This window comes from Neophocaena asiaeorientalis, unplaced genomic scaffold (assembly GCF_003031525.2).
Source record: "Neophocaena asiaeorientalis asiaeorientalis breed wild unplaced genomic scaffold, Neophocaena_asiaeorientalis_V1.1 scaffold119, whole genome shotgun sequence".
Lineage (NCBI taxonomy): Eukaryota > Metazoa > Chordata > Mammalia > Artiodactyla > Phocoenidae > Neophocaena > Neophocaena asiaeorientalis.
In genome coordinates, this window is record NW_020175821.1 from 6,455,743 (window position 1) to 6,482,997 (window position 27,255).

The following is a 27,255-nucleotide window of genomic DNA, read 5'->3' on the forward strand; positions in this document are numbered from 1 at the left end:
GTATGGTAACCAGCTACTTATGAAATGGTCAGCATATTTTGAGTGTGGATACCTTGGCAACTAAGAACGCTACTATGTAGTAGTTTGGTGGTTTTACCTGAAGACTTACATGTCAAAGATATTTTACAGATGCAGGTGCAGTCATCGTTTGAGGTAGAATTTCATGGATGACAGAGACTTGTCCGCTTCCTGGGTGAGATGTAAATTAGCTCTCTCTGCCCTCGAACACTTCCACTGTGGGCTTGAGTGCTCTTCTCTTAAAGGCATCTGGACATATTGTGACATCTAACATAGCTTCTTCTAAGGAGGCACCCCAGTCCCTTTGACAAAGATCTCCCCACCGTTTGAGTCCTTGCTCCACTGTTACACTTAGAAGAATATTTGTGTGCACCCAGTGGGAAGGTCTGTCTTGACTTTAGAGATGGAGGACCTGGAGCTGGAGTCCTGTGTCAGGTGAGGTAGTAATAGGAATGAAAAGTGCAGATGTGGGGAGTCACACCACCAATGAAGATCAGATGCTCCTCTGTACAGGAGGCTTACCGTCCCTATTTAAAATAATTATTAACTGCATCCTGTATTCTCTATAGGGAATTCTTAACTTTCTGCTTAATTTTCTTTCTTGATTGATAGGGGAGCAAACTATGTGATACCCTCAAATTAGAGGATAACCAAATTCATGCCATTTCTTTATTAGGCACCTATTTTTTCCCCAGATTCCTTTGGCAAAAAACATGATTCTGGCCCCAAAGTTCCTATTTTTAGGGCTGTTCTCTACAATTGTTAGAATTGTACAGAATCCTTGCACTTTATAGCTGATGCCAAATGCAGTACCAGGAATGGTGACAGCTTATAAGTCATTACAAGATCATAAACACATTCATTTTATTCACCTTATTTCCTTGGATCCCACCTAAACTTCTATAAAAAGTTCAGATACCCATTTCTCCTCCCATGTAGTGTATATATTTTTTTCTATTCGAGTCTGTGTCATCATTGTTTAATTTATTTTCAGTTACCTTCCAAACACCCCGTGCAAAAGGCAGGGAGCACATGTTCCAGGGTTACAGATACTAAACTGGCAAATTTAGCACACAGTAACTTCCCGGAGCTAAAATGTCAGTGTAGAACATGTGCTTAATTTAACAGCCCATAACACTGTTTTTAGAACACTAAAGTACCTACCCAAAGGAAACCTTATAAAACCGGGCTCTTTAAAGTTAGTAGATTATACCAAGTGAAACTACACATTGTTAATAATATGCATCTTTGTCAGTTCCTGTTAATCCCAAGGCAGCTAAAAAGGGAGACAAGTGAAAGTCCCGACGATGAGTTTTGAAAAATGTACTTTGGAAAGTTTGATAATTAAAAACTAAAATGAAGATAGTGCATTTAGGAAAATACTGTATGTCTGCAAACATTGGTATCCTAAAGACATGTCAGAACTTGGATCCCATGTCTGAGGATATCTAGTTAAGCTTTTTTGAATAAACAAATGCACAAATTGCTTAGGTCTTACAAAAATTATCAGTGCCCTTAGATTCTATTGCTTAGGACTACGCCAAATAATTTGAAAGTATCTCTAATTCTTTATCTGCCATATGTAACATTTCAGCCATGACTATTTTATTTCACTCTTAAATATATAATTTATAAATAGAAGCAATGTTGATAGACTTGTTTGACTCCCTTCTAGAAATAAATGACTCATTTTGGATTGCATATGAGAGCTTCAAGCTGCTCCAAGTAACAATTCGCGACAATGAGAAAATCATTATATGATTCATCTAGGCAGCAGGGAATTAAAAAAAAAAAGAAAGGCAAAGCCTGCTTCCCTAGTAACTGGGACTTTTTTTTTTATTATAACATCACTGATGGCAGACTTTATGCTTGCTTAAGTTCTGAACGTTGAGCAAGTGTGCATACTTCTTACCCCCTCTTTTTTTTTTTTTTTTGGTACCTTGTTATACACTATATTGTTGGTCGTTTAAATGCAATAGAATATACATGAATCAAAAAGCAATCTTAATTTTTAGAAATGACTTTACAAAGGATTCTGATATATCTTTTTAGACTAATTTTTCTACTTGCAATTTCATATTTATTCAAAATACATATGTTTGCTTTAAAAGTGGGATTTTCCTTTTTAAAGAAATCCCCTGGAAAAGGGACACCTCTGTTTTCCTTTTAAATGCAGGAAATCAACATCACCTCTGGCAGTAATCTTTCCTCATAATATGGCCCGGTAAAAGTGGTGGAATCTTGATCCAAGTGATCCATGGAAGCTTTGCTGATGAATCTGATACCCATTGCTGTCCTCACTGTTCTGAAACTGAAGAGAATAGGAAGGAGGGAGGAAAACACATTTTTAACTCGGAAATTATTTAGGCATGCAAAGTTTGTTTCCCAATGAGGAAAGAGCTTTGTTAGCAGTGACTGCCCAGATCACATGATTCAACCTTTTGACAACTGAGTGTCTGCTGGAGACGGCTGTGAGAGATGACCTTTTGACCTAGGAAGGAATGCTGTGAAGGTGGGGAATGTTCTCTCAGCCCCTGCCCCGGAGAGACCATGGAAAACAGTCCCAGCCCCTCTGCTCACAGGATCCTAGCTTGGTTTTAGCTCTGAATTTGGTGTTAGATGATAACCACTTGAAGGATTCTCCTAAAATTACTTCAGACCTTCACTATTACTCCTACCATCTGAAATAGCGTTAAAGACAAAAAGCAATATGAGTTCTCCTATAAATGGGTGTTGCAAGTGACAAAAACCAACTCCGTTCTTGCCACCAGTTTATGGGCTAGAACCTTGTCTCTCACCTGTTTTCACGCAGGGAATGAAGCCTGTCTGTGCACATGGGTTGGGGGGCCATAGATGGGGTGTCGGGGAGCAAGAGGGGGTAGGGACGCGACGTAGAGAATAACTCCATTGCTCTAAAAGCATTCCCAGGAGCGATGGTCTCTGTAGGAAACAAAAATCCATTGTGCAGGGCTGTAATCTGAGAAACTTTCTGTTATCGTGCTTGTTCTACTCACCAACACTGATCCCCGGTACATGTGACCCTTTGAAAAGGAGCAGCACGTTGGTGATTCCTCTTATTACTAAATACCATTGTGTTTATAATGGCCATTTATATATGGTTACACTGCATGCCCGTTTGGTTCATGGGCGTTCCTGAACACACTGATGCCACCTGATCAGCAGAGGATACAGACCTCGGCCTCTTGATCACTCTCTTTACCTTTCCGTCTTCTGTCATTTCCTCGATGTCCTCTGTGAGAATGAAATAGGGAGCTTAGCATGGTTGAAAATAGGGTAGCACAAATTCTGGGGTTTGGGTGGAGGGGTGGCAGGACCAAAAAGCCTGTCAAAACCTTGAAGAAAACAGGTTACTTGATGCTGTTTTTTTTTCAGTTCCACAAAATGTCTGCATGCTTTAGCACTGATTTCTCAGCTAGTTGGGTCCCAGGAGGCCCCATTGAGCCCTGTACTGCTCAGGGAGTTGCAGCTGTATAAAATGGGGGGAAAAAAAATGTAGTTTGTATGAATTGTTCTTTACCTTGGTTTGGGTTCAGAATGGCAGCTGCACTCCGACTTTGTGTGTGACAGCACAAAGGCCAGCAAAACTGAAAAGCAAGTCAGCAAGTAGAGAGACAAAAGCAACGATCAGCTAATACAGCTCCACATGGCCTGACTAATTTATGAGAAAAAAACTGTTCTGTTCATTGGATCAGCACTCTGAGGGGGCAGGTGGAATTGTAGGAAGTTTTCATTGACTCTCCTGAGCGACTAAGGACGCCACGAGAGATTCTCCTCAGTTTGAACTTTATCAGGGTCTACGCTTAATCAATAGGGTATTGGAAAAAGAATTAATTACTAAAGCAGAATAAAACAGCTGCATTTTAAACTAAGGAAACATCAATTCCGTAATCTTCCAGTTACAGGCTAGGTGCCGTGAGGATTTGACTCTATGTAATGAGGAACCCGGGGAGTTTCCTCATGAACAGGCTGGGAATTCACATTAGCCTATTTCCAGCTATTTGTCATTAGTACAACTCATCTCTCGTCTCCTGCATTACAACTTATGTTTTATGTCCCATGGAACCCACGACGGCTCCACAGTCAGGGGAGGGAACGCGTGAAGGCAGAAATCATTGTCATCCAGAGAAAGAGTCTTCACCTTGCCTGGCCTCTTTCTTCTCGAACGTTCGGAGTGGACCCCGCTGCATGGTGCCCCGGGTGGGAGTCAGGGCCCTCCCTGCCTGTTGAAGACGTACTGGGTTGAACTCAGCCTGGAAATGTTTCATCTGTAATTTCCATAATGGTGGATTTCCAGGAGTGCTGAGGAGGGTTATGGGAGATGAATTAGGTTTTTAGTGAGCTCGTTAGGAAGCCAAACAGAGTTGAGACGGCGAGGCGGAGGCAGTGAGCGGGGCTGTAATCAGTTCTCGCTTTGTTCCTTGCCTTCGGGACATTTCTGGAAAACTTGGTGGCTGGGCGTCCAAGCCGGTGCTGAGCAGAGGCTGCCGTCCTGGTGGCTGACTTGTTGATTTGTAAACCTCTTAATTCATTTTTTGGGGTCCAATTTAATCTTTTCTTTCTGAAGGAAAATGAGTTGAATGTTGGCCCTCTTTGCACTATTCACCTCTTAAATTATGCTCATTTTGAAGGGCTTGTTATGCCTGAATAAACATGAAGTGACTTGGCGTTTTCCCATCAGAGGCACACACCCATTTTAACACCATGTATTTACCATTCCTGGAAATGTCTCATTAACTTCTGAAAATCTGCGAGCATGATATTTTGGGCTACTGTAACACACCTCTTGGCAGTCACAGAAGGCAGTGTGGTTAATGCCTCGTAATATCCATTTTTATTCTCAACATGAAGAAAGCCTCTCTATAGAAAATTGATGCAGTTTGCTCTGCTAATTTTCATGCTCATTCCAATTAATTTAACATGACCCAGATTTCCTTCCTCGGGCTCATCCTGACTAATTAGTAAAGCAACACCTAGAACAAGTTATGTTTAATAACATTGAGGAACACTAGTTGTGAGTGATTTTGATGCTAATAAAGATATTCACTTATGGGACAGATATTTTATGTCAATTATGGTATGTAATTTAGAAGTCCCAGTGTGCTGGTTGGAGTATGGAAAGGCTAGCAGATCACTACGGGAGATAAGTGTTTTTAAGACTTCCTCAGTACCTAAATAACCGCTGGGACCAATTACTTTATTTTTTATTTTTGGTGGAACTAGCAGGATTGTTAACTGATTCCATGGTAATGAAAGGGGTGGAGTTGCCTTACAGACCTGACCCATATTCACTGGGCCCGAGCTTTCAGTACTTACTGAACCTTAGCGAGAGAAGAAAAGCAATCCTGGGCATCAGAAAGCAGCATTTGTTCAGGGGGAAGGAGTGGTTTCTCCACCTCTGTGGTAGGGGTTCTTTTATCCCATTTTTGTCAGTGAGATGAATTAATTTTAGCGCTTCCAGCAAGGTTGAAGGTGGCAGTGGCAGTGGTGGGTGGGTTCCAAAGTCAAGTAACATCTAGAACGGGATTGCTTGAGAGCTCTCTACTTTGTCACAAGGGAGACAGGTGAGGCTCTCCGATTAAAAAGAAAAAAGAAAAAAAAAAAAAAACACAGGGAAGAATTCTTATTTATTTCCCTTTTAATGAACATTTCTTTGGTGCCTGCTGTGGCCTAGTGCCTGTCCTCATGACACTTACGGGTCATGGTGAAACGTAAATTTCCTGTTAAATTGGTAGACCACAAACATTTTAACAGACTGAATGATTCAGTAGGGTATAGAGATGTTATGAAGTTTCATGAGGCTGGCCGATTCTGGCTAAATGGGCTCAGGAGTCGCAGGGATGAGCCATCGTAGGCAGCAGTCTCTGGCAGTGTTTTAAGGGCACGGGTGTGAACCCAGTCTCAGCCACTTATTATTCATATGACCTAATTGCTTAACCCCTCCAAGCCTCGGTTTCTTCATGTGTAAAAGGAAAATCAACCCTGATAGGATGGTGAGAATTAAATGAGGTAAAGCATGTAAAATGTTTAGCAGAGTGTCTGGAAGAGAGTAAGTACTCGATAAATATTATTTTTTATTAATGTTGCTGTTGTTATTATAGGAAACATTTAGAGTGAAAATTTCTCCAGAGACATATGATAGAATATACTCTAATCATTTCTCAATGCTAATTACTGTTGTTGAAGTTTGAAATTAGAATTGACAAGAATACTTTGAATAACAGTATTCTGATCTAAATACCGTGAAGAGCCTTCTTGCTACATCCCTAGTTAAAAAACACAGCAATGTCTCCCATGGCCTAATTGTCTGTTGGTAAGTTTTTTGTGTGTAACTTCATTGGTTGCTCATAGGCTAGGGTTTCCTTTACTAGTGTTTATTTTCACTTTACCTTTTTATCTATTCGGTATGAAAAGAGAAAATGATTGAAGGGATTTGTAAGAGTGAGGCTAGACATATTGGTAAAAACAAGTACATAGAAAAGTAGAAAAAGCAAAAGAAACAACCAAGTTGATGATTGATAGTAAAGCTGGAAATATTGCTTTTATGAAATTGCCTTTTTGGTAGGTTAGAACTGGTCAAATATTAGCAATTTCAGATGGTTCAACCTAATAATCTTTATAGATTACAAGGAGTTACCAAATGTTAACCGGACGTACTTGGTTTACCTGTTAAATGGGGATAATAGGATATGCCCCTTACACTTTGTTGTAGTGATCAAGAGTTGGAAAAGTGTTTGAAAGCTGAAAAATCATTATGTAAATGTAAGGTATTTTTATCCAAGACCACACGTTTCTAAGTCCGGGACACAAGTCGCACAACAGTTAGGTAATTATTTTCCTAATATTTTGTGGTCGATGTATAGAGGATGTCAACTCCACTTTCCACCAGCATGATACATCAACCATAGAAAAACTAGGTATTTTAGTGGGAAAACTATAGATTCAAAAAATACAGTTTCAAAATGGAGTAATCCTCAAAGTTACATAGTTCTTGTCATGTTTCTGGTCATTTAGATAATATACCACTTTTGAGAATTTCTAATTTGCTTTAGAATCTTGGAATTTTAACATAAAGTAAGACTCGGGATATAAATACTAGAGGAAGTCATTATCAATTTCAGTGGCTCTTCATGATGTGAATCAGACAGTTATCACTTAGCTGTGCTGAGACCCTGTGTTAGGAATAGTTTTACAATTATGAAATGAAGTTGGCCACCTCTTTGGTGATTACTGACTGGTGGTAGAAATTGTGTTGTACTGGGTCAGCAGTGAATTCCTCACTCAAATGATGTCGAGTCAGCTGGTTTTTAATTTGTTATCTTCTCAAGAGTGCATTCACCGACTTTATCACTGAGAAGAATGACTCCCTAGCCTAGTGTGATCAAGATCCGGAAATTCGCTGCATCAGCATATTAAGGTTGGACTGCCGTTTGATTGGTGGCTCTTGAGATCTGATCTTACAGCAAAGATGTCAGTTCTCTCTTGCGTTGGTTTGCCGCAGGTATATGAGTAAACCTACTGAGAGACAGACCCTTTTCTTTTCCTCCTGGGAAATGGTTGAACAATGTTTTCTTTCAAACAAAGACCTTTGCAGCTCCTGTTTTATCAGCCAACACGGCCCGAATAAAGTTCACATTGGTGCCCTCAAGTTGGTCGTCTTCATGACAAAGTGTAGGGGTATGCTATGACAAACTAATAACTACCTGGCCTTCAGCTCCTGGTCTTCCTGTAATTGGACGGCAGTCAGATGTGGTAATATTTCCTGTGTAGTGGCAAACGTGGCCTTTTGCTTTTGTGCCATTTTGAAATATGAGTTCTGGAAGAATGAGGAAAAGATTAATTTTCTTAAGCAAATGTGTTTTTCAGCCAGTGGTGACTCTGTTTGCATAGGTTTTTTCTTTCTTTTTTTTAATGTGAATGAGTCATTAAAAAGAAATGAAAGAAGGAAGGAAAAAGTAAGAATGAAATTGAACTATTACTCGTTATCTGACGTGAGCCAAATATCATATACCTCCAAATTCAGATGAATCACTTGGCCATGATCAGGCATTAGTAAGTACCAGTTACCCAGGTTCAAAGCCATAAAGCACTGTTCTCCCCACAGTCTACTTTTTTTAAAAATATGAATTCCATTCCATATGGGAGTAGAGGCTATGTTGTGAAATAGAGTTCATAGACTTGAGTTGAAGATCCAGCTCTGTTACCGACTAGCCACATGACTTTAGGCAAGTTTCTTAACCTGTCTGGCTTCACTTTCCAAAGATACTAAAGTGATTAAAATACTGAACTCTGAACTATCCTGTGGATGAGAGCATACCTATTGTACCTGGCACTTACAAGGTGCTCCACAAACGTTAGTTCTGTATTTATACAAAGGATTCACGGATTATCTGAAGGTATGGAGCTGGTTGGCAAGGGTTAATATTAATTCTATATTTCCCATTCATTTTTAATCTTAAGGGCGCTCAGAGTCTTTCATAACGGTGTCATTTTCCTCTGAAATTGACTAAGATCTCCAGTGTTAGACCTTCTTATGATTAGGAGGAATGGGTTAATACTGAATTTCCCAAAAGAGTTTTAAAAGTGGCTTAAGAATTATTTCTATTGCCTTCTTGACTATTATTGGTACTTTTTTTGGTAACCTGAGTAGTTCTTTGTTAACAGTATTTATCATAATGGGATTTGACCAATGGAGAAAAATACTTTTGAGTAAAATCTGCAAAGTGCATTTTGACCATCTACTTCACATCTTCATGAAGTTAAAGAAAATAGTATAAATCAACAAGTTAATAAATATCATGATGGGCTTCTCCCCATACCATATTTCAATTGCTGCCCTAAATCATTTCATACTTTCAGAACCTCACTGCAAAAACTGGGAGAATCCCCACTCCTACACCTCTGTATTGTAAGCTGTATTTTCTTTTTTCTTTTTTTTTTTTTTTTTTTTTGCGGTACGCGGGCCTCTCACTGTTGTGGCATCTCCCGTTGCGGAGCACAGGCTCCGGACGCGCAGGCTCAGCGGCCATGGCTCACGGGCCCAGCCGCTCCGTGGCAAATGGGATCTTCCCAGACCGGGACACGAACCCGTGTCCCCTGCATCGGCAGGCGGACTCTCAACCACTGCGCCACCAGGGAAGCCCTGTAAGCTGTATTTTCCACTAAAATCTGTTTTATGCCAAATAACAGGTTTATGGAGATTTAACTATAATCTGCTTAACATTATTTTTATCAACTTTCTTGAGGTACAAGTTTCATACTAAATTCACCCATTTAAGGTACACAATTTAATGAGTTTTGACAGTTGTGTACACCTATGAGACAAGTACCATAATCAAGATACTGTACATGTCTGTCACCACCCAAAAGCTTCCTTGTACTCCTTTTTAGCCTATCCCTCCCTCTGTGTTTGTCCTCAGTCAACTACTGATCTGCTTCCCATTTGTTTGCATTTTATAGAATTTAATGTATTTGGAATCATATAGTATGTAGTTTTTTATTTGGCTTCCTCTATTTAGTGCAATGACTTTGAGATGTGACACGTTGTATGTGTCAGTAGTTTGTGCTTTTTTATTGCTGAATGGTATTTCAGTGTATGGATATACCACATTTCGTTTATCCTTTCATATTAGTTCATTTTAAGAATGGAAATAACTAGCATTTATTGATCCACCTTTGATGTGTTAGGTACTGTGTGAGGCTAGATGTCATGTATAAAGTTCCTAAGCTTGTAAAGCACCTGGTACAAGATAGGGATTTAATAATTACTCTTATTACTTCATTTAATTTTCATAATTAACTTATTGGGTATGTATAATTCTTCCCATTTCATAGGTGAGGAAACGTAGGTTTAGAGGGTTAATCTCTTGACCAAGGTCATACTCAGCCAGTAAGGAATAGATCTGGAAATTCAATACAAGATCTCTTTTATCACCCAGCTCATGCTTCTTCCATTGCATCAACATTTTCCCCCAATGGTATGTTCCTCTGTGATTATGTGTGGATGGGGCTGAGGGACAGAGTGGAGGGGCAAGCAGTATGTTAGACGTGAGCCTGCAAAGGAGGCTACTACAAACAGAGTAGTAAAGCTGCCCCCCAAAATACAATAAAGTCAGAAATTTAGAAAAAGAGTGAACCAAGTATGTAGGGCACTTTTCCAAATATAGGGCACCTCTATCGCTAATTATCTCTTTCAATAAAGTTGCTTCTTCCAGACAGTGTATCTTATAGGAAAATGTCTTTGAAATTTATAAAACATTAACTCTATGACCAGTTTTCAGCTCTTAGAGACCAACATTCGTAGATAGCTTCTGTTTCCAAGTTTTAGATATAAATGCACAAAGAATAAAACATATTCCAAGGAATATTAGAGTTATCCATCCATTCATTTAATTAAAGTTTAGGTATATACTACACCCATAACATTATACAAAGTTCTAAGAATGTTATGAAGAAAATAAAAGATATGGTGCCTGACTTGAAGAAACTTATGTAGAAGAAATGTAGTTGTGTGTGTGTGTGTTTGTGGAAGTCTTCTGGAGATATTCTGGTAGCTAAAGTAAGCCTTGAAAGAGGTAAATAATTAGGACTAGTGTTCTGCTGTAATCAATAGGATTGAGAGTGGAGAAGAATTAAATTCATTACCGTATTAAGGTCAGTCTACTTTCCATCAATGCGTATCTTTGTAACCTAAACAGTATAAAATCCATCCCAAATGTTTTTGAGTACGTATGTCTGTCCATATGCAAGGTGCTAAGATGACATTATTAAGTGGCCTAGAAATCACATTGTTTTGAAGCAATTCAGAAAAGATTATGGATACCTTCAAACTCAGCTACTAGACTTTTATACTTTGTCCAGCATGCTGTTTGTTTGTTTGTTTGTTTTGCGGGACGCGGGCCTCTCACTGTTGTGGCCTCTCCTGTTGCGGAGTACAGGCTCCGGACGCGCAAGCTCAATGGCCATGGCTCACGGGCCCTGCCGCTCCACGGCATGCGGGATCTTCCCGGACCGGGGCACGAACCCGTGTCCCCTGCATCGGCAGGTGGACTCCCAACCACTGCGCCACCAGGGAAGCCCCCAGCATGCTGTTTTGAATAAAGAAGCAAAATATATTCATTTAAAAAAATATAACGGCTTTATTGAGATATAATTCACACAGTATATGATTCACCCATTTAAACTGTACAATTCGTTGGTTTTTAGTATATTCACAGTTGTGCAACCATCACCATGATCAATCTTAGAATATTTTCATCACCCCCAAAGATTATATACTCGTTAGCAGTCATTCTCCATTTAAAGTGTACTTTTAAAGGGCCTCGTGTCTGTGGTTTTTTAGTCCATAGGCTATTTGAAGAATAGTCAATTTACTGTATCTTAGATTATTCTTACTAAGCTGTCACATTATGTTTCCCCATAGGACTATCACATGTATGTTGTGGATATCTATTTACATTACATTATAAAAATATACCTGCTTGTTCTCAAATCGTAGTAGATTTATTTAAAACAATCATAATAAGTAAAATCTCTAAATGCACAGTACTTTTTAAATGTTAGCAATTTAGTTTATAAACTTGTTAAACAGAAACCCAAAGTTTTATTAGGAAACTCTGTTGTGTGAAAATGTGCTTTGAAAAATGTACAAAATATAATTTTCTAATAAATAACACACATATTCCACTTATGGTATCTTAACAGTTTAAAAATATTCACCTAAAACCAGTTATCAACTTCACAGATACTATTGTTCTTTTTTCTATATGTAGAAAACTTTCCAAAGGGAATGTTGATAGATAGCCCAATCTGTTTTCTTAGTAAGCATTATTATTATCACAGAGATGGCTAGCTTTTGTTTAAAGTTAAAGGATTTTTGTTCTGAAATTATTTAACAATGTCAGTTGCAAAGTTGTACTTTTATTAAAATATTCTATTGTTTTCATTTTACAGTAATTGAGAAAGTGGAAGAAATATTCAGAAAGTCTTTTTTGTTGTTGTTCTGCTATTTGAAATGGTATCCACTGATACAAATTCACAGAGAAATACCATATTAAGAATTCAAACTGATCAACTGATATTATAAAAATGTCACTGCTTTTGTCTTAGATAGCAAATATGATAATGAAGTAAGGATCCTAAAAATTGAATGAAATAATTTCTTCTACAGATAGAACTTTGTTTTTTTGTTATTCCCCCTAATGAATTTTATTATTGGTTGATATTTAATGTTTCATTTAATATTAAAGTATGCTAAGAGAGATAGTAAGACATAAAATCCTATAGTTGATAAAATGAGAACATTGTTACTGTTACATACTGAACATACAGATTTAATATAATTAATACATTCTTGGAAGCAGAATAATTGTATTCTAGTTTCGTATAAAATGTTAAAAATACAGTTTATAAATGGTCTTTTGTAGGAAATTCTTTTTGCAAATATAAAGGCCATATCTTTCCTTGAAAGACCTGTTGATTTGGAGATGTTAGCCAGCTATCTTTACTAAAACACTTTACAATGCTAAAAATAGTCCACTTCAGTTAAATATGGATATTTTAAAAAAGAAAATCCCAGTTAGACTGCAACAGAAGGACTTTTGTGTGACAATATTTTGCATGATTAAAAATTTAAACAGAATAACAGCTATTTATATTTACAGTTACATGAGAGTAATTACTAAAGCAGACAAAATACTTAGAGCATAATTTAATAATGTTTTCCTCTAGCAAAGGTGCCAAAATTGTTATTTGCATAATTTTCACAATTTGTACTGAAACGTAGCTAACTGAAATTGGGAAGTCATCTCTCCCCAACCACCTTTTTTCTTTTATAGGAGATGTGGGAAAGAGACTCATACATCATAACAACTCATTTTTGTATAATTTCCCATAAAAATCATGACCCTTGTGTCAAACCATTAGGTGAAAGAGATGTGTTCCATTCATACTTTCTCTTTTAGAGCCTTTCTTTCAATGACCAGCCTCAGTCCAACTTCAAGGCTCCTAATTATAACATTTACTGGTTCAAAGATTAACCTTCTGAGAGGGGCATTCTGGGCCGTTGGTAACTTGATCAGCTTGGTCTTCTCTTGGTCTCTCTCTCTTTCTGGTTCTTTGTATTGCAGGAGGGAGATGATGGTATCTGGCACATTCCTAGGATGACTTGAAGATAGCAGCCTACTGTGTTTAGGGCTAAAAGATTGTGAACTCTGTTAGCTGAAATGCCACTCTGGGGAGGCAAACAGAACATTAAAAAAGCTTTAGCTGTAGGTAGTGTAATGCAAGGAGAGTCAAATTTGAGAGCTGGGACTTGAGTGGACATTTGTCCATGCTTTCCACCTTAATAAAATCTGAGTGTTACTAACTGTGGAAAGGGCATTTGAGAGATCACTAAAAATGAATCATTAGGGTGCCCAGAAGAGCTTTATTATGATGTCCTGTGAATAACTTTGGAACCTACTCTGTACTTTTATAGGTGCTTATCAGGTAACTGAGGAACAAGTACATTCTATTATCCTCTACTACAGAGATTAGGCAATCTGCTGAATTATAAAGAAAAAGGAATTTACTTTTCTACTGGATTCAGTCAATATCCTTTAGAGAATTCTGTGGGAGGCTAGGGGAATAGATATCCTTTATTGAAATATTTAAAAATTTTCACTAGTATATATAGAATGGATAAACAACAAGGTCCTACTGTATAGCACAGGGAACTGTAATCAATATTCTGTGATAAAGCATAAAGGAAGAGAATATGAAAAAGAATGTATATATATGTATAACTGAATCACTTTGCTGTACAGCAGAAATTAACACAACATTGTAAATCAACTATTCTTGAATTAAAAATTTTTTTCAAGTGAAATTTTATCTATATGTATAAATTATGAAATATATATATATTTCAATGAGAGAAATCAACTTAAGTGAAGCATAAATTAGAAATACATATACATTTCAGATGAGAGTAACCAGCTTCAGGGAAGCACAGGCTAAGAGTTTGGAAGCTTTCTTGTTCACTTCTGCTATAAAGGATTAGAGGGTTCCAGTCAATAAACAAAGCCATTTTATGGCTCCTGACGGGTAAATTGAGGGGACTGGTTTGGTCAAGGACCAGTATGAGGATGTTTCTGTTCAACAGTTAACAGGATTCAACATGATACGGAAAATACAGGCATGCAAAACTATACTACGACGCTCACGTTGCCAGCTAAAGCCTAAAACACTGCCACATTTACATATGTGTCCATCTGTCTGTTTTTACACTTTATTTTTCCAACCAGTGGGTGAAGTGGTTTTCATCCAAGCTGCAGTCTGAATTTTTTTTTTCACCCACCACTTTCCGTTCTATCATATAGCTGCATATTTTAAAGTGCATGTTATTTGTCTCTGGACACACATTTACTTGCACAGCCTTGGCTGGGTTTTCGTGTCTCTTCTGGAAGGTTAGCTCATCTTCTCCGGCCTGAGCTTTGCAGCGGCCTGCACCGGGCCAGGTTGTCTCGGGATCACTGAGTTAGGGCGCAGTTTGTCGCCTTCTCCAGGTGGCAGAAATCCCCCAGTGCAGGCCGGGCCAGCGGCCAGGGCCACAGTCCAGCCGAGCCAGTGAGAATGGAAGTGCTTTCGGTCTCTTCAGTGGAGAGCCTGCGTAAATCCTGTGTAAATAGAGGGAGGAGAACAAAGAATGAGCCCCTACAGCTCAGAGCATTTGGAGCCATTTGGGGCTGAATTTGCTAAATGCTGCTTATACAGCCTGAAAAGTTGAAGAGAAAGGAGCTTAAAATCCCCTCTTTTTTTCCCTTTTTGCTCATACCCCGGGGGGAGGGTGTTCAGGACCAGGGAAGCCTGAGGTAAGCCGATGAAGACTTGTTTTTTCAGTGCTCTTTTGAGTGTGAAAAAGGTGGCCTGGGTCACTGTCCTCTCTTTAATGTCGGAAAACCCACACAGTTAGTAAATGTTGCATGTAAACGAAAGCATTTCACCTCTCCTGCTTCCCTCCATGCTAGTGGGCCATGAACCAGTCACTTGAAAAATCACAGAAAAATTTCACTTTAACGTGTCCAGACAGTTAAGCACAGCAGGAGAGTAAAAGAGATCAGTAATTAGCAGGTCTCACTGCTGGCCCCTCACCCCACCTCTCTCCTATCGCCCTCCCCACATTTCTGGGTCTGTAGCTTCCCCCTCCCCCCAACCTCATCTGATGTGAAAAAGGTAAATTGCAGATTTACTTTGAGGATGGTTCTTGGAAAGCAAGCTTTGTAAGGCTAGAGTCTAACATAGAACTGGGCAAAGGCAGCTTCTTCTTCTTCTCCTTCTTCTTTTTGTCTCTTATTGAAAACCCTGATTCAGATTTCTCAGTGAGATGTCCTATGTTAAACTCTTGGAAGGTAGTCCCTGAAAGAAAGTATCTTTTGACTCAGTACATTTTAAACCTGTTTTCAAAGTACCATATTAAAGGGAAAAAAGCATAAAGAAATGATGACAGAAAATGAGTTTCCAAAGAGCTTTGTGTTGCAGTCCCATGGCTACAGGATACTTCATTTTTTAACTGTAATGCTCCGAGTAATCTGAACAGCCTGGGCAAGGGGCAGCCACTCTCTCCCAGCAGTCTCTCTTCCCCATTGGATTTGGGCAGGTTTGAGAAATGGAGCACTGTTTTCAAAAAAAAACAACATATCAGACATGTGAGGATCATCTCTGAGGAGGGCCATGCCCTCCTGAGCAGTAAAACACTGGGCATGATACACCCAGTGCCTCTAAAGTAGGAAGAGTGGTGTGAGGGAGCCCGAGGCTGGGTGGCTGGGTTACCAGAGCCAAGGACTCCCTTCATGGACCTTCTTCAAAGCAGGTTACATTCTCATAGGGGCCTAATAATATGTCTCAAGGCTCTTGCTGCCAATTTGTCCATCCCACTAACATTTGACTGTTTACTCTGTGTCAGGGCTTGGGAATCAGGGCCCCTGCCTTGAAGAAGCTCACAGTCAAGCAGCACAGACAACTTAGTAGACAGATAAATTGCAAAACAGAAAAGTAAATATAGCAGAAGCAAGGAACAAACTGCTGAAGAAATCAAAAGCATAGTATACCAGCTCTTACTGGGAAATAGAGAAAGCTTTACAAAGGAGGTTCTTTTTTTTGGGTTTTGAAATTTGAATAGGAGTTTGCCTGGGCAAAGAAGAATGGGAAGGAGTAAAAAAATGAAGACAAAGGGCATTTTTGGCCAAGGGCACAGGGCTAAAGGCATGGAATTTTGAAAGATCCCTTGGCTCAGAAAAGTTCTTAAAGTTAAACAGATACTCCTATTTCAAAATCATATTTAATTTTAACTTTAGGTCTACAGGGAACACTAATAGTCCTGCAGATAATGGACATAACTGTAAAAATATGCATCTGTTTGCTTCTTGGTTCATAGTTACTTTTAAGTGTGCTGTCACCCACTGTCTCTTTAGTTCATGAATGTGAGTATATAAGGCCTCACTCTTGGGGTTTGTTTCTTGAGCAGTGAGGGCTAACCCAGAATCTAGCTTCACTTTTCACCTCTTCTTGTTTTCCTGGCAGCCTAAGGGAGAGGATAGAGGTTGTGAGCATGGGCTTTACAGGACAAGCACCTCTCTGCCACTTCCTGACTGTGTGACCTTTGACAAGTTACTTAGTTCCTTTGAGTCTCAGTTTTCTTTATATATAAAATGGAGTTGATAATAGTAGTTATTTCATTCATTTGTTGTGAAGATTGAGGACTGGAACATTGCAAGTGTCCAGTGAAAGTTACTTGTGATAATGAGGATAATGAAAGTGACAACAGTATTGATAAGGAAGAGGAGGATACTGTATTCTAGTGAGACAGAAATGGTGTAGAAAAGGGACCACCCTATTGAACATTAAACACTAACATTTAAGAATTCTAGGGCTTCCCTGGTGGCGCAGTGGTTGAGAGTCCGCCTGCCGATGCAGGGAGCACGGGTTCGTGCCCTGGTCTGGGAAGATGCCGCGGAGCGGCTGGTCCCGTGAGCCATGGCCGCTGAGCCTGCGCGTCTGGAGCCTGTGCTCCGCAACGGGAGAGGCCACAGCAGTGAGAGGCCCGCGTACCACAAAAAAAAAAAAAAAAAAGAATTCTATAAACTTGTATATGTATATATATGTGTATGTATATGTGACTATAGGCAAAAATGTGCAGTTCATCTACAAATATATTTGGATACTTATGTACAAATTAGTGAATTCTTTGAAAAAGGTAACAATATAATTTATATACTTAAAGTTTATAATCAGACATACAAATATCTATATATTCATGAATACACCTAAGTTCTGGAAGTAGGTTGGAAGATGTGTGTGTGTGTCTGAAATTAGTGAATTTACATTGTCCAAAATAAAAATGATAATAAATATAGTGAGTTTCTATTTATCAAAAAAGAGAAGGGAAAAAAAAACCCATGTTCTTTCAGGCGAGATATCACTCTTTTTTACAGTATATATTTTATATGAACATATTTAACTATTAAACTTTGTCCAAAACTGGGAGAAGTGAGGATTAAATAATGTGCCACCGACTTACTCAAAAGAAGTATAAATGCTATTAACCAAAACATGTATTCATTTGTCCTAATATTTCTCTGAAAATACAATACTGAGAGGTTACTTTCAGATGTTTGTGATTTGACAGGGTGCCAAATGTCACAGAAGCCTTATTCTGTCTTTAAAAAGTGACTTTAAGGCAGGGAATCCATCACTTTAGTTACAGCTCCGTGAAGTAGTTCATAGTACTGCACAGTGATGACATCACAGCCTTGAGATCCTGACTGTATGGACAGTAGATTCTCAAATATTTGCAGCATCTCTGGGCTCTGAAGGTCAGTCTGGTGCTGTCAATACAAGGGCCTCCACTTGGACCACAATAAACCCATTAGAAAAATCCCGAGTCTCAAAGTCTCTTGCTGTACTGAATATATCTAAAGACTGTACAGACACTGGCTTACTTGTGAGAGAAAAGTTTGCACATTTCTGTTTGAACCTGGACCAGCCTGGACCAGTTCTAGCTCAATCCCAGCCCCTGGGCCCTAGATCTAATCTCTCCTCTGCACTTAGACCTTTACCTGTAGGATCAAGCCTGGTTTGATAACAGAGTTCAAATGAGGTAATGCTTTGAAAAGTGAAAAATAACTTACAATATGTGAGAATACCGGTGGTAGTAACACTGGACTTGGAGTTACCTGGACTCTGGTTTATCCTGGAGCACATGTAGCTGTGGAATCTTAGGCAACGATTTATCCTCTTGGCCTCAGTTTCTTCACGGATAAATGTCGGGGCTGCTTTTCGGGGGAGGTAGGGAGGTGGAATAGGAAGAAAAAGATGGACTAGGACCCTCTTGACTGTTGCACTTGCCCTATATTTCTGGTAGGGCAGAAGGCCACATCCCAGTGGTCTTGGACTCATCATAGCACATCATCACTGTTTGTATCGCTTCTTTATTCCAAGCCAACCAGTTGATGTCTAAAATATAGACAGATTTTTGGCTAAATGGGGTTAAGACAATATGCCGATGAAAGGAAGTGGTGTCCTTTTGCCTGGGCAGTTTTTATGGCCAAGAATTGTATGGATTGGGAATTTCTGCTTAGAATCACCTGAGGATCCTCTCATGTGCCCATATCTTTCCTTGATTCACTGGCTACATAGCTACAGAAATGGATTTTGCCTACACCTGGACACCCATGGTATCCCAGGATCAACTTCCTTGCAACTAGACTCCCTCAGTATTGCTCTTCTAGGTAGGTGTAGACTGGGGCTGCTTCCCCTGGCAGTGCCTTGTTCTGAGCATAGTGTGCTCAGCTATGGAAAGCATCTGTGACCTCCTCCCCCAGAGCATGGGTGTAAATCCAGCTGGAGATGCTCTCAAAATACCTCAGAGTCTTGAAACAGGTGGAGGACCCAGAGATTAGATTCAGGCCTTTAGACAACCACCACCAGGGGTAGTGGGCTAAAGGGATATTCTCTGTGCCCTCCAACAGTGCTTCTCAAACTTGAGTGTCATCAGAATCACCTGGAGTGCTTAGTAACCCTCAGATTGTCTGGCCCCATCCCTGGAGGTTCGGATACGGTGGGTCTGGGGTGGGTCCGAGAATTTGCATTTCTCGCAATTTCTTTGCAACTGCTACTGGCGCTGGTACGCATTTTGAGAGCCAGTGTTCTACAGCTTCTTTCTTCCTGTTTAACCCTCACCATCAGAAGATAAGGTGGGGCTACCTCGTGTTGGCCAGTACCTGAGATGGAGAGCACCACGGCTTTCCCACAGTGAATAAGGCCCTGGCCAGAGTGTAGTTTCTCACCGTGACCACTAACCCCATTTGTGGCAGTAGAATAGAATTTTAACTATTCACCTGTTCTTGAGGTTGCATCTTATCTCAAATTAGAAGGTCATCTAGTTTGGTGGCTTCCAAAAGCCAGTTTAAGAACCAGTGCTAGGCTGATTGTGTAACCAAACCCAAGGAACTTGTTAAAAATACAAATTCTTTGTCCCTGCCCCAGGATATTTTGATTTAGTAAGTCTGGGATAAGGCCTGGGGACCTGTGTTTTTTACAATCTCCCCTGATAATTTAGTCCACTTCAAAGGTATCTATCCACAGGCCTTGAGTATTTCTTTCCATGGTCACACACACACACACACACACACGCAGCTATTTTGAGTATCTTTGCCCCAAACTTAGACTGTGCCTTTAGTCAAGGGATTAGCAACCTTTTAAAAGAATCATGCCCAGTAGTTCTTTATTTCGTTTTTCCCCATCAGAGGTGGCAGTGCTGGTGGAATGGCCTTGGGTCAGCCCTTTAAAAAGGCTCTAATGGGCACTGAGTTATTCAAAGAAGTGCCATTCCTGGCATGTTTGGAAGTGACTACCTGCACTCAGACAGTCCCCCTAGCCCCTTCGGGACCATGAAGAGTGCAGTCGCCCCAGTTTGGGATTATCAGAGAGAGGGGAGGGCCCTTGAATAAACTCATTGATAAGTTTAGCCCTTTACCCATGCAGCAGGCCATCAGTGGGTGTCTACTCTGGCTCGGACATGAAGGTGTGCTCTCAGGATAAAAAGATAAACAAAACACAGTTCCTGCCCACACCATGTATCCCACACTTCTGAGTCCTAACTTCAGATGCATCTGTGCCCGTATACACACTATTTTCGGCATAGAAACTCATTTGGCACAGATGCCAAGGATTGCCAACGCAGCCCTGAAACAAGGAAACAATGTCCACTTTAAGGGTTACTTTAGGATCATCTGCACGGTTTTGTTTTAGGTTGCAGATCACACAGTTGCCTTTTAAAATTTTTCTTTTAAAAGAAAACTTGCTGTTGTTAGTCCTCTATGCTAGAGTTGGTTCACAGTCCATTGGAGGAAAAAACAAATTTATTGTGTGTTTGGAGAAGAAAATTCCTATCTTTATAGAGGTATAAACACTAATATTAATTTAAAAATCTCTTGTCTAGTATCCGGTTATTATAAAAATAGGTGCATTTTTCTTTACAATTATTTGTCACACTGGATCCAAATTCAAATATTTTACAACGTTTCTATACATTTATATAAAATGGACCGCTTTATATTAAAATGCATGTAATGCTCCTGTCTTCTCCAGTTTAAGTCAGTCATCAAAGGATGCTCACTCCAGCTATATTTTTTTTCTTGAGCTAAATATAGTGAATCATATAGTTTGAAGGTGTTACCAGCCCTCTCTGCTTTTAAGCAAGGGAGAATGCACTGTGGAAACCCTGTCTCTCATTTTTAAGGTCATTGATTGGGTTAAAAAGGCAAATGCCTTTTTTTTGTTGAACTTCCTTCAATTAAGCCGATAACCTTTTAAAATAAGTATATTCAAGAAATCTATCAAAAAAAGCTAAATGAGATTTTTAACAAAATCCTGACAATTTCAGCTTAAACATATACACAGAAACCATATGTGCTTAGGAAGAAATATATACACACAGGCATTGTTTACAGTGTGTGTTTTTATATTTGGAAGACATTGAAGGAAGAGCCATTCCATACATAGATTATCTGAAATGTACATCCAGATAGCCCACATAGATTTTTCCATCCAGAGACAAAGATATCTTTATCCGTGGTAGGTCGACAGACAGACTGACTTCAAACTTGCACTTGCAGTGTGGGTTTTTTTCCCTCATCTCCGGGTACTGCTTTTCAAAATCGCCTCAGGCTATAGAACAGCACCTCAGATCCCCAAGGCCCACTGCCTGGCTCCTAATAGCCACTCTCCATCTGTGTCACATGAACAGCTGATGAGATCGCTTCAGTGTCTGTATTTTGGAGAGCATATCCACCCAGGTTAAAATGCTAGGGTTGCCAAGGAGCAGTCAGAAGCCATTAGTGTGGGTGAGAATTTGCCTTGCAGCAGTTCTTTGGCATGGTGGAAAGTGTGTATGCATGTCCCTGCTTGAGCGTGTATGTGTGTGTGTGTGTGTGTGTGTGTGTGTCTGTCCTTGTGCAAGTGACCCCCTCGTGTACATGGTTGTGTAGGGAGGGTAGACAGATGAAGACTCGACTCCATCTAACCAGTATTCAAAAGTCAAATGCCTTTGTTTCCCTGTACTCTGATTAGTTCTTTGACTACTTGGGGTCCTTTCGACTCACTTTTTCTTTTTTTTTTTTAGTCATAACAGACGGCAAAGAAAAAGAGAACAGCAACTTCGGGGTCATGCTCTAGTGTTTGGGCAGATGGAAGGGAGCTGCTTTGCCTTGGGGCAGGGTGGTTGTAATGAAGTGGCCTGTCAGTCTGTAAATAGTGAGGGTCATCTCTTCCATGTGATGGAGGGTATCGCATTGCAGTGAAAATGGAAATGTCAATAAAATTAATCTGCCAGCTCTTTGCTGTGGCTTTTCTGCTTCTCTGGCCAAAGAAGGTTGAGAGTTTTTGTGGCGCGAAAGGAAAAGAACAGGTATAGGGAAGCCCACCAAGCAGACGGGACAGGTTAGGAGGCGAGGGGCCTGTGGCAGGATATCCCATGTGGCCCAATCCAGGAGGAGGGAGCTGGTCTGGGAATGAGCTGGTGGATCTATAGCATTTCCCTGGGAAGCTGCGGAGCGTCTAGCTCTGGCTACATTGAGCACAGAGTTTATTGTTTTAGGCTTTCTTGGACAAGGTTTTTACTTAGCATGGGATTTATGGCATTTACTGCTAATGAATGTCTATTCTTAAATTACAAAATCCCCCATCTCAGCGCAATTCCCAGATGTCCTTCCAGGACCCTGGCTTCTTAAACACCAGCAGGGAGCATAAACTCTCCACTTCTCTGTTTTCCTCTTTCGTGTGGCTCCAGGCTAATGATGTGCAAGGAAAACACAGCCATCTCTAAAGCCCCAGTGCTGTCCCCGTATTCTTCATTTATTTTGCATTTGATTATGCCACAAGTCGGATCTTGTTTCTTTCCTTTTTTTAAAGTTATTAGTTCAAATATTAATGTAGGGATATGGCATATATTGCTACTCTTGATTGATGCCTTCCCAAAAACAGGAAGACGTGCTCGTATGAATTTTAAGAAAGTAGGGGTCCTGCAACGCCTTGCCAGAAGAGTTTTTCAGATACATAATTTAGATGCCCTCCAGGCAGGCTTTCAAGGCATTTTTGCTGGAGGGCAAGAAAAAATAACTATGACTGTTAAAAGTAAATGATTTTTGCTAATGCACAGTTAATGCCAGAGAAAAACCACAGAAGAGAAAGATGTTGATAGAAACTTCGGATTAAGTGAGCACCCTACCTTGATGTGCATCTTTTTTTTTTTTTTTTTTTTTTAACGATAATGATCAGTGGTGCAGAGAGCTAAAAGTTTTCATGTCACGCGGATGCCGAGTCCAGGGTCATCTGAGGAGTGTGTGAATGTGCGTGCTTAGGAGGTGACAGTCCTAGGAGGGGCTGAGCAGGCAGTGTGTTACGTGCAATGAACAGTGACACAGTTACTGTCACCTATGCAGGCAGCCTAGAATATATAGACTACAGAACATTTAACTTGATTACCCTACAGTATGTGTTCACTCTGGGCATGGGGATGCGTTTTCACTGAATGGGTTTTCTGATGGCGGTTTTCCCACACTGGATCCCATAATTGACAAAGAGCTACTGCACTGTGTCAAGAGCACAATTAGAATTGAATTAATGATATGGGCGAGTGTGAGACGCACAAAATTAACATTTGAAGAGGTCTGGTTTAATTTTGTCTTTTACATATTTGTGTCTCCAATTATACTTTAATGAAAGAGAATATACCCGCTTAATGGATTTCTTTCAACAAGCTTAGCTGAGCTTGTCATTAGCTGCTCGTTGTTGTTGGCACCCTTTCTGTGTTTTCTCTAATGTATTTTCATTTCTTTCTACTAGGGGATGGTTTAGACAACAGTGTAGCTTCACCTGGCACAGGTGACGATGATGATCCAGACAAGGACAAAAAACGCCAGAAGAAAAGAGGCATTTTCCCCAAAGTAGCAACAAATATCATGAGAGCATGGCTCTTCCAGCATCTCACAGTAAGTCAAGATGAAAGATAACAATGTTTTGTTGTTTTGCCTTCTCCTAGCAAGTTAGATGGGCTCATACAGATTTTTTTGAAAATAGTGCCTGTTTTCCCTTTCTCAAAATATGATGGTTAACAGAGCCGTGAAGGTTTTACCAACTGTCACCACCCAAAGAGTACCCTGTAGAAAGGAGGAGTTTTTGTTTCCATAGGTCAGGAATGGACCTTATTAAAAATGGTCTAGGGCCCTAAACAGTATATATAAGTAAATGTGTTATTTGTGCTAAAAGGTCTGAGAGCAACTTCAGATAATACAGCTGCAACCAAGGGCAACAGCTGTTAAGAAGCTCATGAATCCATAAACGTCGCCGATTACACTCGTAACGAAAGCCATCCCCTCTAGCAGGCAAAAAAAAGCACTTTGCCACATGCATGTCCAAGCTCATGGTACCAGGGGCAACTCTCATTGCTGAAGCAGCTTGCAAACATGTTACATGTTTATATGACAAACGCAGAAGGGTTATAGGTGCTATAACGCCTTTGTTTATAAGATAGAGATTAAAGATTCGTTTTTAGCGGTTCAAGTCCATTATCTTATAAGCCGATCCTGTTCACTTGTGGGAAAAGATCAACTATGTGCAACATTTTTAAAGTAACAGTTTATCTTCCTGTTTGCAGTCGGTTTTATGCATCATTTTATATATACCATTGACTCTAAGACCCTCATGACAAAAACATTACAATATATTTTTACAGAGGAACTAGGCGCTCATATTTCGCTGTTCATTTGGAAATTCTGGGAAAATGGTGGAGACGTCAGAGGCTGTTTCTCGCTATGAGATTGTTTTCAGGCCATTCTATTTAGGCTAATGCTTAAAAATAGAGTAGCACATTGAAAGCTGAAGGTCTTTGATTATCCAACTTGTGGGTTGCCATGCTGAATGACATTAGTTACAGTGTCATGGGTCCAGCACAAGGTTCCACTTTTATTTATGGCGGTAGCAGCTGATCTGCTCTTGTAGCAGAGCTACAAAGGGCAAGGGGTAGGGCAGGAGGTGGGGAGGGCAACGCGATAGATTCACATTCCTAAATCGGCCATTTTGATGTAAGGACATTAGTAGCAAACTAAGGTGTATCGATCTGGCCGGTGGTGTCAGGATTAGCTGGGAGAACCAACGAGGCTGCCTTGGCAGTGGTTATTCTTGCCTTGCAGCTATGGCCATTTCAAAGGTCAGGGCCCTGCACTGACTGGGCTCAGAGGAATTAGGCAGAACATGCAGTCTCTGGGCTGATTACTTAACCAAAGACAAAATAATGAGTCCTAAGCAAATACTGACTAATTGAAAGGGCTGTAAATCCATTACATATTGGTCAGGGATAATCAGGAGTATTTAATCACTTTTATCTATTCAGGAGCACTGAAGCTGCAACAGCAAAGCCCTGAACCTTGCCATGTGGTTATTATTCTCATCATTATCAAAATTACTTCACAGCTGTTCTTTGCTACATCACCTCAGCTGGAGATTTACTAACCTGTAAAATGTTTTTAATTTGGAAGTCGAATGAGTGTGAGGGGAGGGGTTTCTCATTTTTAACTGAAGGTTTGTTTGGTTAGAGTAGCAAGTAAGAAAGGCAGGGTAGGAGCCAGTGGATGGCAGGCATGCCGCCTTCTCCCACCAGCAGCTCACCTGTCTGGCTTCCTCCCTCTGTCTTCCTTCATGTTTGGCCTTCCTTGGTTGAAAATCGAGACTTCAACGATTGCTTTCCAAGCCAACATCCCCATGTATTTTCACAGAACAGCAGGATCTTAGGGAATTTGGCTGCTTTGTTGACAAACCAGGAAACTCAGACCCAGAAAAGGAAGTGATTGGCTCAAGGTCCAGCTGCAACCAGGACCCAAGTCTTTCTTGTCCCCAGCTCTGTGCTCTTTCTACCACATTATGATGGCTTTGCAAAAATCACGATCACCTTTAACAGTTGCATATCAACCTCACAGCCTCTGCCATCAAAATGCTCAGCGTCAAAGAGGGGAAATATGGAGAAGCAAAGTGCTGTTTGCTTTACTTGTTTTTAAAATTTTCCTGCTCCCCCAACCTCTCCGAATAGAGAAGACTTACTTTGCACCTCTCTCTTGAGGCCAACTCTCTCCTTCACCGCCCAGGTGTGCCTTGAATCTCCCGCGGAGTGTCCAGAGCCCTGCTGGACCTCCTGCCTTGCCCTGTTGGTGTCTTATCTCCCACCTCCCTGTCCTGGATTCAACCCACTGTGCGCCGTGGCCACGGGCGAGGAATTGTGTGTGGCCAGTGATTCCTGGGTGCTCCTTTGCTGCTGTACCATACACTAGGTACTGTGTACTATGTACCTTCTCCCCACCCCGAGGTTGCTTTCATCTAGATAAATGTGCATGAGGCTTTGTGCAGAATTCTCTGTCCAACTGAAAATTTTAATTAATGCCTGTCCTTGGAGTGGGGAGAGAAGACTCAAATAGCCTGAGCCGGGGAGTCGGGAAACCAGCATTTCGAGTTCAATTTTCCTGTGTCCTGCCCGAACCTCAGTTAAGTCAGGTTCTCTGGACCTTCCATTCCCCCATTTTTCAAACAGATCTGCATGTTGCAGTCTCCTTTCCCACACTCATGTGTGTTGGTTACACTCAGAGAACAGTCAGAGCACCCCTGTGCCCCAAACTCCTGGTCATCCTGTCCTCTCAGTCCCCCCCTTCCTTTTTCTTTTCCATTAAGTGCTTTCTTTTTCTCCTCCCCATGACCTTCTTTCACATCATGCCCCTTTCATTACTTTCTCCGCTGGCTTTGTCTCTCAGTCCGTCTCTCTGCTCCCCTCCCCAGCCTTTTCTGCACCTCCCTTGTATGTAAGGAAATTCTCCTGGGCTTTTTCTTTGAAAACGTCCTCCCTCTTCATCCCCACGTCACCCCAACTGCAGAGAAGAGGTTCAGTAACTTTGATAAAGGTGGTTCTGTAAAACTTTTACTTCCCAATCTTTAATGAGCTGAAAGATTTACTCGGCTATAATTCTGAGCGCAGAAACCAAGAATAGAGACCCCTAACTAACGACATGTTAATTTAGACCCCTTTTCTTACATGCACTAACAGGCGTGAGGAAGTCCTTGGAAATAGAGATGCCCCACTATATTTTTCTGTCATTTAATTAATTTCAACTTTCAAAGTGAAATGTTGGCTCTAGCTCACTGGAAATAGATGTAGCCTAAATTATTATTTCATGTAAATTTCTTTACAAGTGCATGATTCAATGTGCATTCCTTCATTATTAGTCTCTTTAACATTATTTCAAACTGGTTTGTTCCCTTTTGTGCAGTATGACCTGTTCTTGTATTACAATAATCCCTGATGTACCCTTTTTTCTTTCTTTTTTTAAAAAGAGGCTAATTGAATTATCTCATTATTTTAATTTGTTAAGCAAATGTATTTTGCATCTCAGGATGTGTTCTTAAAGAAGGGGGCTGCTGAGGCTTTGCCCCCTGAATGGGCCATTGGCCCATTTTGACATTCATGCATTCATTAACTAGCAGAACATAAAAGAACTCTGGTTGTATTTTTTTTTTTCCAAACACCCAACCAGCATGGAGCAACTTTTCCCAATAAGCCACAGGGGTCTCTCTACATATGTTCTCAACTGCAAGCTATTGTCACCTATTCTGAATACCTCAAAAGGCCCAGGGAGAAAAGAA

The 27,255-nt window shown here is 40.4% G+C and overlaps 1 protein-coding gene across 6 annotated transcripts in view; it reads left to right on the plus strand.

The window, feature by feature from the left end:
- Positions 1 to 27,255, plus strand: part of MEIS2 (Meis homeobox 2) — a 200,594-nt gene that overhangs the window by 37,139 nt on the left and 136,200 nt on the right. For all 6 annotated transcript variants that reach the window (XM_024732572.1, XM_024732573.1, XM_024732575.1 and 3 more), the window contains one exon: positions 23,419 to 23,564. In XM_024732572.1, coding sequence (XP_024588340.1) covers positions 23,419 to 23,564 — 146 coding nt within the window. The remainder of the gene's footprint in view (positions 1 to 23,418; positions 23,565 to 27,255) is intronic.